Below are 14178 nucleotides of genomic sequence, written 5' to 3'. Positions count from 1 at the left end.
ATATATATATGTATATATATATATAGGTGTGAAATGATACGTGCTAAACGAGTTTTGTAGGGTTTTTTCATTTTATTTTTAAATTCTGACCGTACAGATGTGATCTATGTACTTGATTTTATAGGGATCAGCTCTTGAAGTGTTTGATTCCAACACATGGGTGGGTTTTTATAAGGTTCAAAAAATCAACGGTCGAAAATCCTTGTAAATTTTTTAGGCTCCAAATATCATTTTTTTCATAGAAAACACATGATCCTAATGTGGATTCCTCATAAATCAACCATGCCCAACACATTTATGGGGTCAGAACTGCAAGAAAAAACACCGAAAGGGCAGAAAAAAACATTTAGAACGTATCAATTTTGCACCTACCCATCTCTCTCTCTCTCTCTCTCTCTCTCTCTCTCTCTCTCTCTCTCTCTCTCTCTCTCTATATATATATATATATATATATATATATATGTTTGCTACCCTTGTGGATAAAGAAAACCCTAGTGAAAATATATAATATTTTTTTCAGTTCTTTTGCATATCTGACCCTTCATATGTAATCTACATAGTAAGTTTGGTAGAAATTGACCCTTAGATCATGTTTTTATGACATATATATCAGATTTTACGGCAGTTGAAAAATCAATAGCCTAAAATGTACCAAATTTTCAAACCTCAAAAAAACATATTTTACATCAAAAAACTTTAATCTAAGGGCTGATTCTTACTATTTTGACAATGCTGAACAAATCCATGAGGTCAGATTTGGTCAAAGCAACCTGCCCCTATGAGTTCCAACTAGGGTAGGGGGTTCATTACCCATGGTGTAGCAAATGCTATCCCTATATATATATCATGGTCACAGATATAGGCGATATTTAAAAAATATAGAGCTAATATAGCTGTTAAATCATAAAACAATATTAAAGGCAAAATATCACGATATTTTGAAAATATTAGAAATTTATATCACGATATTATCGCGATAATATCACAATATTATGAGTTAGCTTTTACTTTTTTACTTCTTTTCTATATCTTAACTATGTTTTCCTTCTTGCTTTTATATTTTACTTATTTCTTTCATTATATGTGTATTTTATTATCTAAACAGGTTTTTTTTAATTATTTCTACTATTTTTATATTTTATATATTTTTTAAGCATAGAGTTTTCCTGAGATTTATCAACTATCACGAGAAATTGCCTTGCCAAGATATAGCCAAGACCGATATTTGTGACTATGATATATGTATATATATTCAAAAGTACATGAATGAATTCATGTATATGGCTTAAAGAACACAATCAAATAACACAGTAAGTTAACAAAAGGAAAGATCATCTTTTCCAAAGAGAACCAAGATACACGCATACCTGGCTCAAACCAAGATACTCTGAGATCCTTAATGACAAAAGATGCCGATGTGCATTTATTAAACGAGCAACCAGAACTGGTGGTGTAAGCATCTGAATTTATAGATACAGTTAATTCATGTACTCTAAATCAGATTTTAGCTCATGAAACAAGATAAAGCGCTTTCAGTTGAAGAACCTTGTACTGCTGAATGCTTAGAGGAACACCAATCTCATGGTTGCGCACAGCATTTAGAACTCGCAATGTTTTGCACACGTCTCGAAAGTGATCACGTTGGAGCTGGCTGCCAAAGTGAACTGATTTCATTACCGAAAGCACAGATCAGAAAAACACTTTTTTCTGCTATAACTGTGCATGTGAGATGGAATTTTTTTCCTGCTATAACTATGTATGTGAGATGGAAATTTTTTTCCTGCTATAACTATGCATGTGAGATTGAAATTTTAATAAAACAGGGGGCAATCCAATTGAACATTGTATTATGCTGAAAAGAGATGAGGAACAAAAAACAGGCAAAACACAAATGGGCAAGAAGAATGAACATGTAAGGGTGATGTTAGTCAAATATTCAAAAAAGCCAATTAGGGTGCCAAAGGAGTATTTCCAAGGAAACCCACAAGCCCAATACAACTAACAAGTGACAAGAGACAGAATAATGATAAACTTTTGGACATTAGATGCAAAAAAGAACAAGAAAATTCCAAATGCAATCCAACTTTTACAGGAGAAATGTTAAAATATCAAGTTTAAAAATCTCACCCACAACACATTACAGAGATGAGAGACTAGGATAACACGTAGAAACTTGACCCAATCATGTTACTTTGCAGGAAATTACCTCAAGAAAACTGCAAAATGAAGTTATAGTACACCATTACAACTATACAAGCATGAATAAGATTTTCTAATATGTAAAAAAGGACAAGAAAGATTGCACATGTAACGTTGCAATGGTTGCATACAAAAGAGCAACCTTTCTAATCCACATTTAATCTCATATCAGGAACATAATAAAACACATACTTCTGCCTTTAAGTTCCTCACAAGAGAAACTTCTCTGTCTTCTTTCCATGTCAAAGAATAGAAAAAAAAGTGAAAGATACCTACAACCGAACAAAGAAACAACACAAAGAAATAGTTACTTTTGATTTGCTAGTTTGTTCCTTCTAAAAGATATTTCACTGAAGGAACAATTGGAAACCAATCTCAAATGAAATAGAATGTAAACCTAAATCAACAGAAAAAATACAAAAATGGCTGGGAGAGTAAAAAACTTGGAAGAATGCAAGCATGTCGCTCCCCCAAGAACGTTGCTCAAACATGTACCCTACTTATAGCATGTCTACATCTGAAAAATAAATCATAAAACCAATTTAAACCAACGACAGGTAACAATTTCCGAAGCACACTAACCCGCAAAAAGCCTGTCCATAGCTTGCAGCTCTAAGAAGCATTCTTTGGCGTGAAATGTCAAATTCATGGCCAGCAGCATCAATACATGCTTCAACTGCCTCAGGGAGAGAGGAGCGAATCAACCTAAGATTTTCATCTGCCTGACCAAAGATATTCAGAGATTAGTAAGAATAGGCTAAGGTGACAAACATCATAACACCTCTTCAAATACAAAAAAGAAACATCGTATAGATGATAAAAAATAAAAAATTGATTTAAGTCCCCAAAGGATTATGTAAAACAGAAATTGGAAATCCAACAGCAAATACCATCATAGTTGGCAAACCCGGTGATCCAACTCGGGAATCGCCCGAGTTGGATCGGATCGCCAAGCAACTGGGCCACCGATCCAGCCCAAACCTGTTTTAGCCAGGTTCGGGCATGGTTCGGCTAGGAATCGACCGACTCGGCTGACTCTGCCAAGTCAGCCGATTCAATCCTGAATCGGGCGATTCAGGACTGAGACACGGCTCAGTAAATCGATATCGATTCACTGAGTCTTCTCGTATTTTGAACCAGTTCATTTCGATGCGAACTGATTCACCGCTTTAAAAGTCAGATTCTTTTTGAGAATTCTCTCACCTCTTCTTGTTCTCTCTCACCCCTTCTGCAACTCCAACCCTAGGGTGACGGCCGCTGACCAATGACGACCACCGGCAGCCATCATCTGCCATGCCGCCGACAGCTAGGTTCTCTCTCTCTCTCTCTCTCTCTCTCTCAGGGCGTACGTTCTCCGTCCCCTCCCATCTCTCCTCATTGCTTTTGTTCATCTTCCTCGCTTTGGGATTGCTTGTGGCAAGCCTGAGTAGCTCTTGATACTCTCTCTCTCCTGTTTTATTGGGTATTGATGCAGAAAACGCAGTGAGGTGTTTTAGTTTTGTTTTCTTTTTTAGCACGTTTTAGGAGGTTTTAGGGTTTCACTAATTCTTCCTTCTTGAGGGTGTGCGAGATGCAACCTCGCCCCCACCATCTCGCATGCATCACCGACTTCAAACCCTCTCATGTTACCTGCTCAGCCACACAAGACTCTCATCAGTCATCCCGCCCTGTCCAAGAAACTCATTCCCCTGTAACAATCGTATTTGCCCCTACTCTCCCTCACTGTGAGGCGAGTCGATGCTCTCTCTCTCTGCAAGGCTTGCCTCTGAGAGGCGATACACAATGCACAATTAGGGGTTTTTCTCATTTCACAAATTTCATTATTGTTCTTATGTATGCGGCTATGTCAGTTATGAAGCTTATTTATTTTTTATGAAGATATTTTGTAGTTTTTGTTCTTTGATGCTTTGATTTAGTGAATTTGTTGATTGGAGTTTGATTATTTGCATTCACATTGTAGAAAACATAGTGTTATATTCAATATTTAAAGTATTATTTAAAAAAAATACTAATTTTTTTTTATGTCCTAACCCGTCCGAGTTACCGAGTTGACATGCCGACTCGCAGACCCGCGAGTCAAGGGTCAGACAATCTGAGCCCGAGTCACAGGTTTGCCAACTAAGAGCAGAAAATCATGTTACAGAGTTCTAATGCTACATACATAAAAAGAAAGTGACACAACTTGCAATGGATTTGTTCTTTGTTTCTCTTACAACTTATGTCATAGGGATTCGTCCAACAGGGCGTCGCACCTGCGTCAACGTGACTCGACCCAGGTGCGAGTGCGGGTGCAGCACCCAATGCGGTCAACACACCCAAGGTAATAATTGTCCATTTTGGACCCAAAAAAAAATACGAAAGGTGGTGATACAAGTGTATATCTGTTAAAAATTATATACATAATTATATATATACCCTCTCGCACCCCGCACCCAAGTTTTTTTAAAGTGCCGCATCACCGCACCCGCACCTTTGTGACATAGCTTACAACCGATCATGGATAACATGGTGCATTTATTTCCAATGGCTGTTGCATGCACTTCGCTTCCTGAAAGTAACTTCCAATAGGCAGTAGAGGAAAGCCTTTCGTATTACATAAACGAAGTTCATCTGCCTATTAAATCTGCTAATGTAGTCCTTGGTTATGGATTTATTTGTTTTATGGCATTGTCATCTCATTTCCTTTGTTTCTCAAAAACCTTAGAGTTTAACACTTTTCTGTTTATGATAGTCTAATTTAGGTTTCAAGTATAAAGGTTGTAGAATGTCCAAGACTCCAAGTTATTTAATTCACTTGGTGCCCTTACACCTATTAGGCCCTTAGCACACACTGGTTTATGGGGCCTTTCTCCCTAGGTAGGTCTCCACATTATGTTTTGTTCTTACTTTGATTCAAAGAACAAATTTAGATTGATAAAACTTTTAGATAGATATTTCTTTACTCATAGGACATTGGCGCCTTCGAGGTTGTGCCATCAAGAAATGGCCTAATATCGACATTTCTTGGATTGGTACCTCTAGATTAGGGAATGTACTAATGAAAAAAAAACTATATTTGTAGTGGTGAGCCCTCATCATCGTAATAGCCTTTTCAATTTAACAATTTTTATTCCCCTCAGAAAATGGTGCTTTGGAGTTTCACTTCATTGCATTATAATGTAAAATGTTAATGGAATAAATGAACTCATAAGGTTTTCAAAGTGTGTTACTTGAAGCAGATTTATTTTTCTCCTTTTATTATCTATGTACATGAAACAATGTGATGATTGTCACAAAATATGTGAAAAAACAAAAGCAAAAACCATAAAGAGATTACAATAACACAAACACAACGTGCACATGAAGAAGTCCACCATGAGATAATACAAGGTGCCAACATAGGCAATACAAACAACCACTAAGGGTAATACCATGCATTAAAACACAAAAGCAAGAATAAAATAAATAACATTTTAGTGGTTGTTTGTATCAGAGTTACCAGTCGAGGAAGCGAGAGCGGGAAGCGATACAGGAAGCGGGAACGGGAAGCGAGGCACTTTCAAAAATTTAGGAAGCGGGGAAGCGCGGGACCACTTAGAAGAAAATTATGAACCGTCTCGGAAGCGACCTAGGAAGCTAACCGGAAGCGAGGGGGAAGCGAAAAAAATGAAAAAAATAGAGAAGTGAGGGGGAAGCGTGTTTTCCATAAAAGGGAAACGTGCTTCCCATAAAAGGAAAGTGTGCTTCCCAAAAAAGGAGGATGCTTCCTCACGTGTTTCGGAAGCGCGACATTTCACGCTTCCGAAGCGCGTATCGGGGAAGCGTGCTTCCCCTTACGCCTAGGCGCTTTCGGTAACTCTAGTTTGTATTGCCTATGTTGGCACCGTGTATTATCCCATGGTGGACTTCTGCATGTGCATGTTGTGTTTGTGTTATCGTAATCCCTTTGTGGTTCTTTTGTTTTTCTGCATATTTCGTGATATGGTATCAGAGCGAGGGATTTTTTATCTTAGTATCTTGTTCGAGTTCGTGCTTCGAAAGAAAATTTGATATATTATTAATGCATGAATTGTTACTAATATTTGTAAAAAACTTAAAATTATTACTTTGTTCTACTTGAGTGTTATTCTTTTTCAAAATATACATACTAGTTTTTTTTTTAACTATTTGGTTAGGATATCTTCTTTTCGTATAGTTGAAATATGTGTTTTGTTCTCTCGGTGGGTTCTTAAAGATGCGATGGATTGAAAAAGGAATATCTTTGATACATCATATCATGAAGATGGAGATAGTCGATGAAGGCGTTTGGGGATGATCACCAATGAAGACATTCAAAGACTTATATTTGCAAAATTCTCTGATACGTCATAAAGATAGAGACTCTCAAATAAAGACACTTGAAGACTTGGATACTACCCATTGATTTTTTTTTCAAACTTTCGGTATATGACACTGTAAGTTTAAGGGAGAGTGTTAAGTTATATATATATATATTATTTATAATGATGTTGTTGAAAATAGGTGGTTTTAAGTGAAGTCCTTTTATATTAGATGTTATTTGTATTTTTGCTTTTATAATGGGGCTTGATTGTAATTATGCTTTTAAGCCTCTCTCTATTTAACATAGAGAGAGGCCCTAATAACAATATCGAGTTCTCTTTTTCTTGAGCAGTCGTCTCTCTCTCTCTCTCTCTCTCTCTCTCTCTCTCTCTCTCTCTCTCTCTCTCTCTCTCTCTCTATATATATATATATATATATATATATATATATATATATATATATATATATATCTAAGGCTCGGTGCATCTTCTACATGGTATTAGAGCCTAGCCGATCGTGGGAGCGTGATCGAGTGTGATCAAAGCACAGTCGATCGTGGAGGCTTTCTTGATCGTGATCAAACTTCGATCCAATGAATATTTTTCCAATCAGGTCAGCGATTAAAATTTTTTTTAAGATCTGATGACAGATCTGGGCGTGCTGTTGGTCGTGGATGCTTGTTGTGGGTTTCGTAGCTCCTCGGTGTTGTTTTTTTTTTGTTCTCGTGACTACCTACTGCCGAGTTGGTAGTTCCTGCCGTGATTCTGCAAATGTTTGATTGTTGTTGGTGAGTTCTCGTGACTACCTACGCTGGGAGTTCTCGTGATTCTCGTGACTACCTACGTTGGGAGTTTGATTGCTGTTGGTGATTCTGAAAATGTTGGTTGTAATTTCGCTGTGAGTTCTAGTGACTACCTACGCTGGGAGTTTGATGGTTGTTGGTGATTCTGCAAATGTTTGGGCCCAGTTTTTTTTTTATCGCGTGAGATCTTGACATCGTGGACATGGGTACAGTTTGCACTGAACCACGTTAGCTCCTGTGTGTTACACTCTTTGCTTTCTGATCTGCAGTGAATGTGTGAAAGATATCAGTGCTTTTATTTCAGCCGTGATACCCTGATTTTTGGGCCCTGAGTTTGTTTTTATCGTGATTTCATGCCGCGACTTCCTGTTTTTTTTTAGAAACAGCAATCCAACTCGTAGTGGTGTTGCTCGTGATTGAAAAATGACTGATTGTCGAGCTGTATATGTCTGGAGAGTTGCCCCTGTTATGAAACAGGTTTTGCGTATGCAGAAGTTATGTTGGTCGTGATTCACTGACATGCTGAAATTTTTTTTCATGTTTGTGGGCTGTTGTTCACTATTGTCATGGGTTTTTTTGTTCGTGTGTGAACAGCTGCTGATTGTCATATCGGTTGGTGTGTGAGTGTAACACACGCTTTTCCCTGTGTTGATTGGAGTCTGTCCAGTTTTTTTTGCTGAACCAGAAGTATGGCTGAATCTTCGAAATGTGATTCAAAATTGAAAAATATTGGAGAATATAAGGCATTTGTCAATCCATTTTCGTACGGCTCGTCTGTAAGGTTGAATGAAACTAACTATGCCAGGTGGTCCAGAACATTTATGATGTCGGTATTTGGACATCGTAGAAAACATATCTTGTTGGAAGACGAACCCACTGAAAAGGTGGGAAAATATGTTACCTGGGATGAAGATAATGACATAGTTATGTCATGGATTATGAATAGTGTCGAACCCCATATTGCAGATGGTTTAATTTACTATAATACAGCCAAACATATGTGGGACAATCTTCGAGATACGTACTCACAAGAGACTAATGTGAGTCGTATCCTGCAAGTTGAACAGAAAATATATAATTTACAGCAGGGAGATCAAACCTTGGCCCAGTACTATGCCTTCGTAAAAGCTGCCTTTGAAAGACTTAATGCTCACAGACCCCTCTGCTGTTCGAAACAAAAGGATCATCAAGAACAAACTATGGTTGCTCGGTTTCTTACAGGTTTATCTTCAGAATTCTCTGTTGCAAAAGTCCAAATGTTGACTGGTTAGGATGTACCTACTCTTGTTGAGGCATATAATCGTCAGAGTAGACTTGCGATCTCTCTTCCACATTCTCAGCCTGTGACTCAGTCATCTGCCTTAGTTGTCTCATCTGGTTATGGGCGTGGAAATCTTCAGAACATCAGAGGACGAGGTCGCGGACGAGGTGTCGGAGGCAGAGGAAAGCTTCAATGTACATTCTGTGGAAAATCTGGACATTGAGAAGATCGTTGTTGGGATAAGCATGGCCGGCCAACCTCCTCTTCATCAAAGTCATATGCTCCTAAAGCAAATGTTACTACTCTCGAGGCAACAAAGGTACAGGAAAATATCTCAGCAAGTGACAGTAGTATCACCCTCAGTCATGCTGAATATGATGAGTTGATAGCTCTTCGTCCTTTAAGTTCCACCCCTCCTCTAGCTGGTGTTGCCTATTCTACCGGAAATCATCTTCATCCGACTGACAGTAAATGGATTATTGACTCTGGTGCATCCAGACATTTGTGTGGAAATTCACTTGTTTTTTCAGATCTAAAGGATATTAAGGCTCAGCTTGGAGTCTCATTAGCCGATGGGAGCTCCTCCCCGGTTGTTGGTCAGGGAAATATTTCTATATCCTCCTCATTACAGTTGAAAAATGATCTTCATGCTCCAAAATTTTCTCAAAGTTTACTCTCTGTTAGTTGCCTTATAAAAGAACAAAACTGTAGAGTAATATTTGATCCAATGGGTTGTCATTTTCAGGATTTGCTGACGGGGAAGAAGATTGGTGGAGGCTATAAAGAAAATGGAATTTACTACCTACATCATCCAATGGGTATTGTTCATGCTGCAGTGGAACATTCATTCAGTCTTGTTCAGTGGCATCGTCGTCTTGGTCATCCTTCATTGTCAAAGCTCCGTTCGGTCTTTCCTCAGATTCCTTCCACCACATCATTTCAGTGTGAAGCATGTCAGCTGGGCAAGCATCATCGAAGTTCGTTCCCTTCGAGTCAGAGTCAGAGTCAGAGTCAGTCTAGTAATAAAGTCTTTGAACTTCTTCATGCAGATGTATGGGGTCCTAGTAAGATTCCTACTAGGACTCAGTGTCGATACTATTTAGTTATTGTTGATGATTTTTCTAAGTTGTCATGGGTGTTTTTAATAAAGGAACGATCTGACGTTCCAAGTATTATCAAATCTTTAATTCTTGAAATAAAAACTCAGTTTGAATCTAGTGTCAAGATTGTTCGCACTGATAATGCTCTCGAGTTTAAATCAAAAGGTCTGTTACAATTTTACCAAGATAATGGCATCCAACCCCAAACTTCTTGTGCCTATTCATCTCAACAAAATGGGGTGGTTGAGCGAAAACATCGTCACCTACTTGATGTTGTCAGGACCATTATGATTCAATCCAATGTTCATGCGTTATACCGGGGTGATGCAATTACAACTGCTTGCTATCTGATCAACCGCATGCCTTCATCTTCTGTGGGTGATCAAATTCCAATTCATATCCTAAAACCCAATACCCTCCTCTTCTCCCTCTCGCCCAAAGTATTTGGATGTGTTTATTTTGTACACAAACTTGGCCCTGACCGTGATAAATTAGTTGCTCAAGCTACAAAATGCATATTTATAGGTTATCCCAAAAATCAAAAGGGATATCGATGTTATGATCCTACTTCTCGCCGAGAGTATGTCAGTGCGGATGTATCTTTCTTGGAATCCACTCCATATTACTCTAGTACCGGTTCCCCGCTGCAGGTTGATCCAGTTGAGTCTTGTACATTACCTATACCTCCTTTTCCTTTGGAATTCGTGCCCTCATTCCCGAACCAAACTTCATCCTCTTCCAGATTTCATAATCCTCCATTGGTATATGTGTGTAGAGATCCACCTCTGTAAGTGCCTTCATCTTCTTCTTCCCCTGAGGTAAGTTCTACTGACAATAGTGATCTTCATGATGATGATAACAAGCCTATTGCTCTACGAAAGGGGACACGACAATGTACCTTATATCCCATATCTCATTTTGTCTCTGATGCCAGAATTGGAAATCAGATGAAATCTTTTATTTCAGCCTTATCTGCTGAAACTATTCCTCTGAACTATCAGCAGGCAGAGCTTGATACTCGCTGGAAGCTGGCTATGCAAGAAGAAATGGATGCTTTAATATCTCAGCATACATGGGATCTAGTTGATTCCCCAGCAGATGCTGACATTGTTGGATGTAAATGGGTATATACCATAAAGTACAAATCTGATGGTTCTATTGAAAGGTACAAGGCCAGATTAGTAGCCAAAGGGTATACTCAGACATATGGTATTGATTTCTTTGAAACTTTTTCTCCTGTTGCACGGATGGGTACCATTCGTCTTGTTCTCTCAGTAGTTGTTCAGCATGGTTGGAGCTTGTACCAATTAAATGTGAAAAATGCATTTTTATATGGGGACTTATCTGAGACCGTTTACATGCAATAACCTTCAGGATTCGAGGTTGAGGGGGAATGTCAGAAGGTGTGTAGATTGAAAAAGGCGATTTATGGCTTGAAACAAAGTCCTCGTGCATGGTTTCAAAAGTTGTTTGAAGTGATGTCACGCTTTGGATTTAATAGGTCAGCAGCAGATCATACACTATTTATAAAGAAAACTAGCTCTGGCATAGTTGTTATGGTGGTATATGTGGATGACATCATTCTTACAGGAGATGATGTGAAAGCTACTGAAGCCACAAAGGCTTATCTTCAAAAACACTTTGTTACAAAAGACCTTGGTTCACTCAGGTATTTTCTGGGTATAGAAGTTGCCAGGAGCCGTGAAGGGATGGTTTTGTCTCAACGGAAGTATGTTCTTGACTTATTAAAAGAAACGGGAATGTTGGGAGCTAAACCAGCAAATATTCACATGGACCATAAAGTTCAGTTGTCTGAAGAAAGGTCAAAACTGGTTGATAGCAAAAGCTATCGCTCCCTAGTAGGGAAAGTACTGTATGTAACTGTGACCAGGCCGGATATTGCTTTAGCAGTAAGCAAAGTTAGTCAGTTTATGGACAAACCAACTGAGGTACACTGGAATGCAGCTATTATGATTCTTAGATATCTAAAATCTTCTCCTGAAAAGGGGTTATTGTTCAGGAAAGGTGGAACTCTGGAGATAGTGGCCTATTCTGATGCTGACTATGCAGGATCTGTAGTGGATAGAAAATCTACCACAGGATTCTGTGTGTTCCTGGGAGACAACTTGATCTCTTGGAGAAGTAAGAAACAAAATGTGGTTTCTAGGTCGAGTGCAGAATCAGAATATCGAGCTATGGCCCAAACAGCTGTTGAATTGATGTGGGTTCGTATTGTTCTTCTTGATCTTCAGGTGAAGGTTTCCTCTCCCATGACCATGATGTGCGATAACAAAGCTGCAACATATATAGCGAACAATCTTGTATTTCATGAGAGAACAAAGCACATTGAGGTTGATTGCCACTATGTAAGGGATATGGTTCAAGCTTGTCATATCACTACCAAATTTCTAAAGTCGGAAGACCAAGTTGCAGATATGTTTACAAAACCTCTTGCTAGACCAAATTTCTCAAAATATTGTGACAAGCTGAGCATGATTGATATCTATGCTCCAACTTGAGGGGGAGTGTTGAGAATAGGTGGTTTTAAGTGAAATCCTTTTATATTAGATGCTATTTGTATTTTTGCTTTTATAATGGGGCTTGATTGTAATTATGCTTTTAAGCCTCTCTCTATTTAACATAGAGAGAGGCCCTAATAACAATATCGAGTTCTCTTTTTCTTGTGTAATTGTCTCTCTCTCTCTCTATCTATCTATCTAAGGCTCGGTGCATCTTCTACAGATATAATAGGTAATACCCTCTAGGGGTATTTTCATCATTTCAAAGCATTATAATAGGTTGTGCCCATTAGGGGTACTTTAGTTCATTTACTTTATTTTGTTCTTTTTGTCAATTTCTGTTTTTATAAGGACTATTTGGTCAAAGACCAAATAGAACTGTTGGGTTCTTTTTGGACTATGAAAAGAAAAGAATAGAAATATATATTATAAATACCTTTTTTTCTTAATTAAACAAGATATACGTACCAAAATATGTGCATAAAGTCACCAATAATTTGACTAGTCCAAAAAGAACACATCTCTATTTGGTCTTTGACCAAATAGTCCCTATAAAAACAAAAAATGACAAAAAAAAAACAAAATAAAGTAAAAGAACTAAAGTACCCCTAATGGGTACAACCTATTACAATGTTGTAAAATGACAAAATATGAATATATATATATATGTACAATATGAATATGTGCATAAAGCCACCAATAATTTGACTAGTCCAAAAAGAACACAACAACTTTATTTGGTCTTTGACCAAATAGTCCCTATAAAAAAATGACAAAAATAACAAAATAACGTAAAAGAACTAAGGTACCCCTAATGGGCACGACCTATTACAATGTTGTAAAATGATGAAAATACCCCTAGAGGGTATTACCTATTACATCATTATAATATATATATATATATATGTATATATGTACAATATGAATACGTAAATAAAGTCACCAATGATTTGACTAATCCAAAAAGAACACAAGAGCTCTATTTGGTCTTTGACCAAATAGTCCCTATAAAAACAAAAAAGAACAAAATAAAGTAAAAAAACTAAAGTACCCCTAATGGGCACAACCTATTACAATGGTGTGAAATGATGAAAATACCCCTAGATGGTATTACCTATTACATCATTATAAATAAAATATATATATGAATATATATGTATATATGTACAATATGAATACAACCCCGCCTGTGTATAACTGTTTAGTTATACACTGTCAGTCCCAAGCCCGGATAAAGGAGGAGGGTTGTGGTAGGCCAGTGACAGCCAGCATAAAAACTTAGTCACACCCTATGAATATGAACCAATATGAGAATTTCATTGGGGCGTTCCCTATTGAGCGACACGTTGTACTCTATAGGCCCGGACGCAATGATAAATGGGCAAGGGTTGCTAGGTCGTCGCCCAGAAGCGACGCGTCACACCGACGCCCGGGTGTGGTGTCAAATAGGCAAGGGTTCCCTCACTTTGTTGGACGGGTGGGGGTAAAGAAGATAGCTCAAGACCATAAAATTAGGTCAGCCACTTGGAACATAGGGTCTTTAACTGGTAAGTTGGTAGAGTTAGTAGATGTTATGTGTAGGAGAAATATGGATATTTTACGTCTACAAGAGACCAAATGGGTAGGTGAGAAAGCAAAAGTGATAGAACCTTGGGGATATAAGATTTGGTATATAGGAATAAATAGGAATAGGAATGGAGTAGGGATTGTTATTAGTCGTGAGTTTATAGATAATGTAGTTGAGGTCCGTAGGAAGGGTGATAGGATTTTACTTATTAAATTAGTATTAGGTACGGATATTATTAATATTATTAGTGTTTATGCACCTCAAGTATGTTTAGATGATTCCATTAAGTGTTAATTTTGGGAAGATTTAGATGGAATAGTACAAGGGATATCTTATGGAGAAAAGCTTTTCATCGACGGTGACCTTAATGGACATGTAGGCATTAGTAGGGATGGATTTGAGAGTATCTATGGAGGCTATGGTATAGGAGA

The 14178-nt window shown here is 37.8% G+C and overlaps 2 protein-coding genes across 5 annotated transcripts in view; one reads left to right on the top strand and one right to left on the bottom strand.

Annotated features, from left to right (window-relative positions):
- Positions 1–14178, top strand: part of LOC149815527 (3-hydroxyisobutyryl-CoA hydrolase-like protein 5) — a 58999-nt gene that overhangs the window by 38851 nt on the left and 5970 nt on the right. Inside the window, exon 16 of one of the 4 annotated variants that reach the window (XM_089988407.1) lies at positions 6354–6446. The exons of the other annotated variants lie outside the window; for them this stretch is intronic. Within the exon in view, the coding sequence (XP_089844533.1) occupies positions 6354–6426 (73 nt within the window). The 3' untranslated portion in view covers positions 6427–6446. Of the gene's footprint in view, positions 1–6353; positions 6447–14178 lie in introns of those variants that run through there. 4 annotated transcript variants of the gene reach the window in all.
- LOC149815528 (protein VACUOLELESS1-like) overlaps positions 1–14178 on the bottom strand; it is a 38522-nt gene that overhangs the window by 19403 nt on the left and 4941 nt on the right. Inside the window, 3 exon segments of the mRNA XM_089988414.1 lie at positions 1368–1460; positions 1546–1651; positions 2782–2921. Of these exon segments, the coding sequence (XP_089844540.1) occupies positions 1368–1460; positions 1546–1651; positions 2782–2921 (339 nt within the window).

This window comes from Nuphar pumila, chromosome 15 (genome assembly GCF_984573655.1).
Source record: "Nuphar pumila chromosome 15, dmNupPumi1.hap1.1, whole genome shotgun sequence".
In the NCBI taxonomy this organism is placed as follows: Eukaryota; Viridiplantae; Streptophyta; class Magnoliopsida; order Nymphaeales; family Nymphaeaceae; genus Nuphar; species Nuphar pumila.
This window is presented reverse-complemented; position numbering and strand designations above follow the sequence as displayed.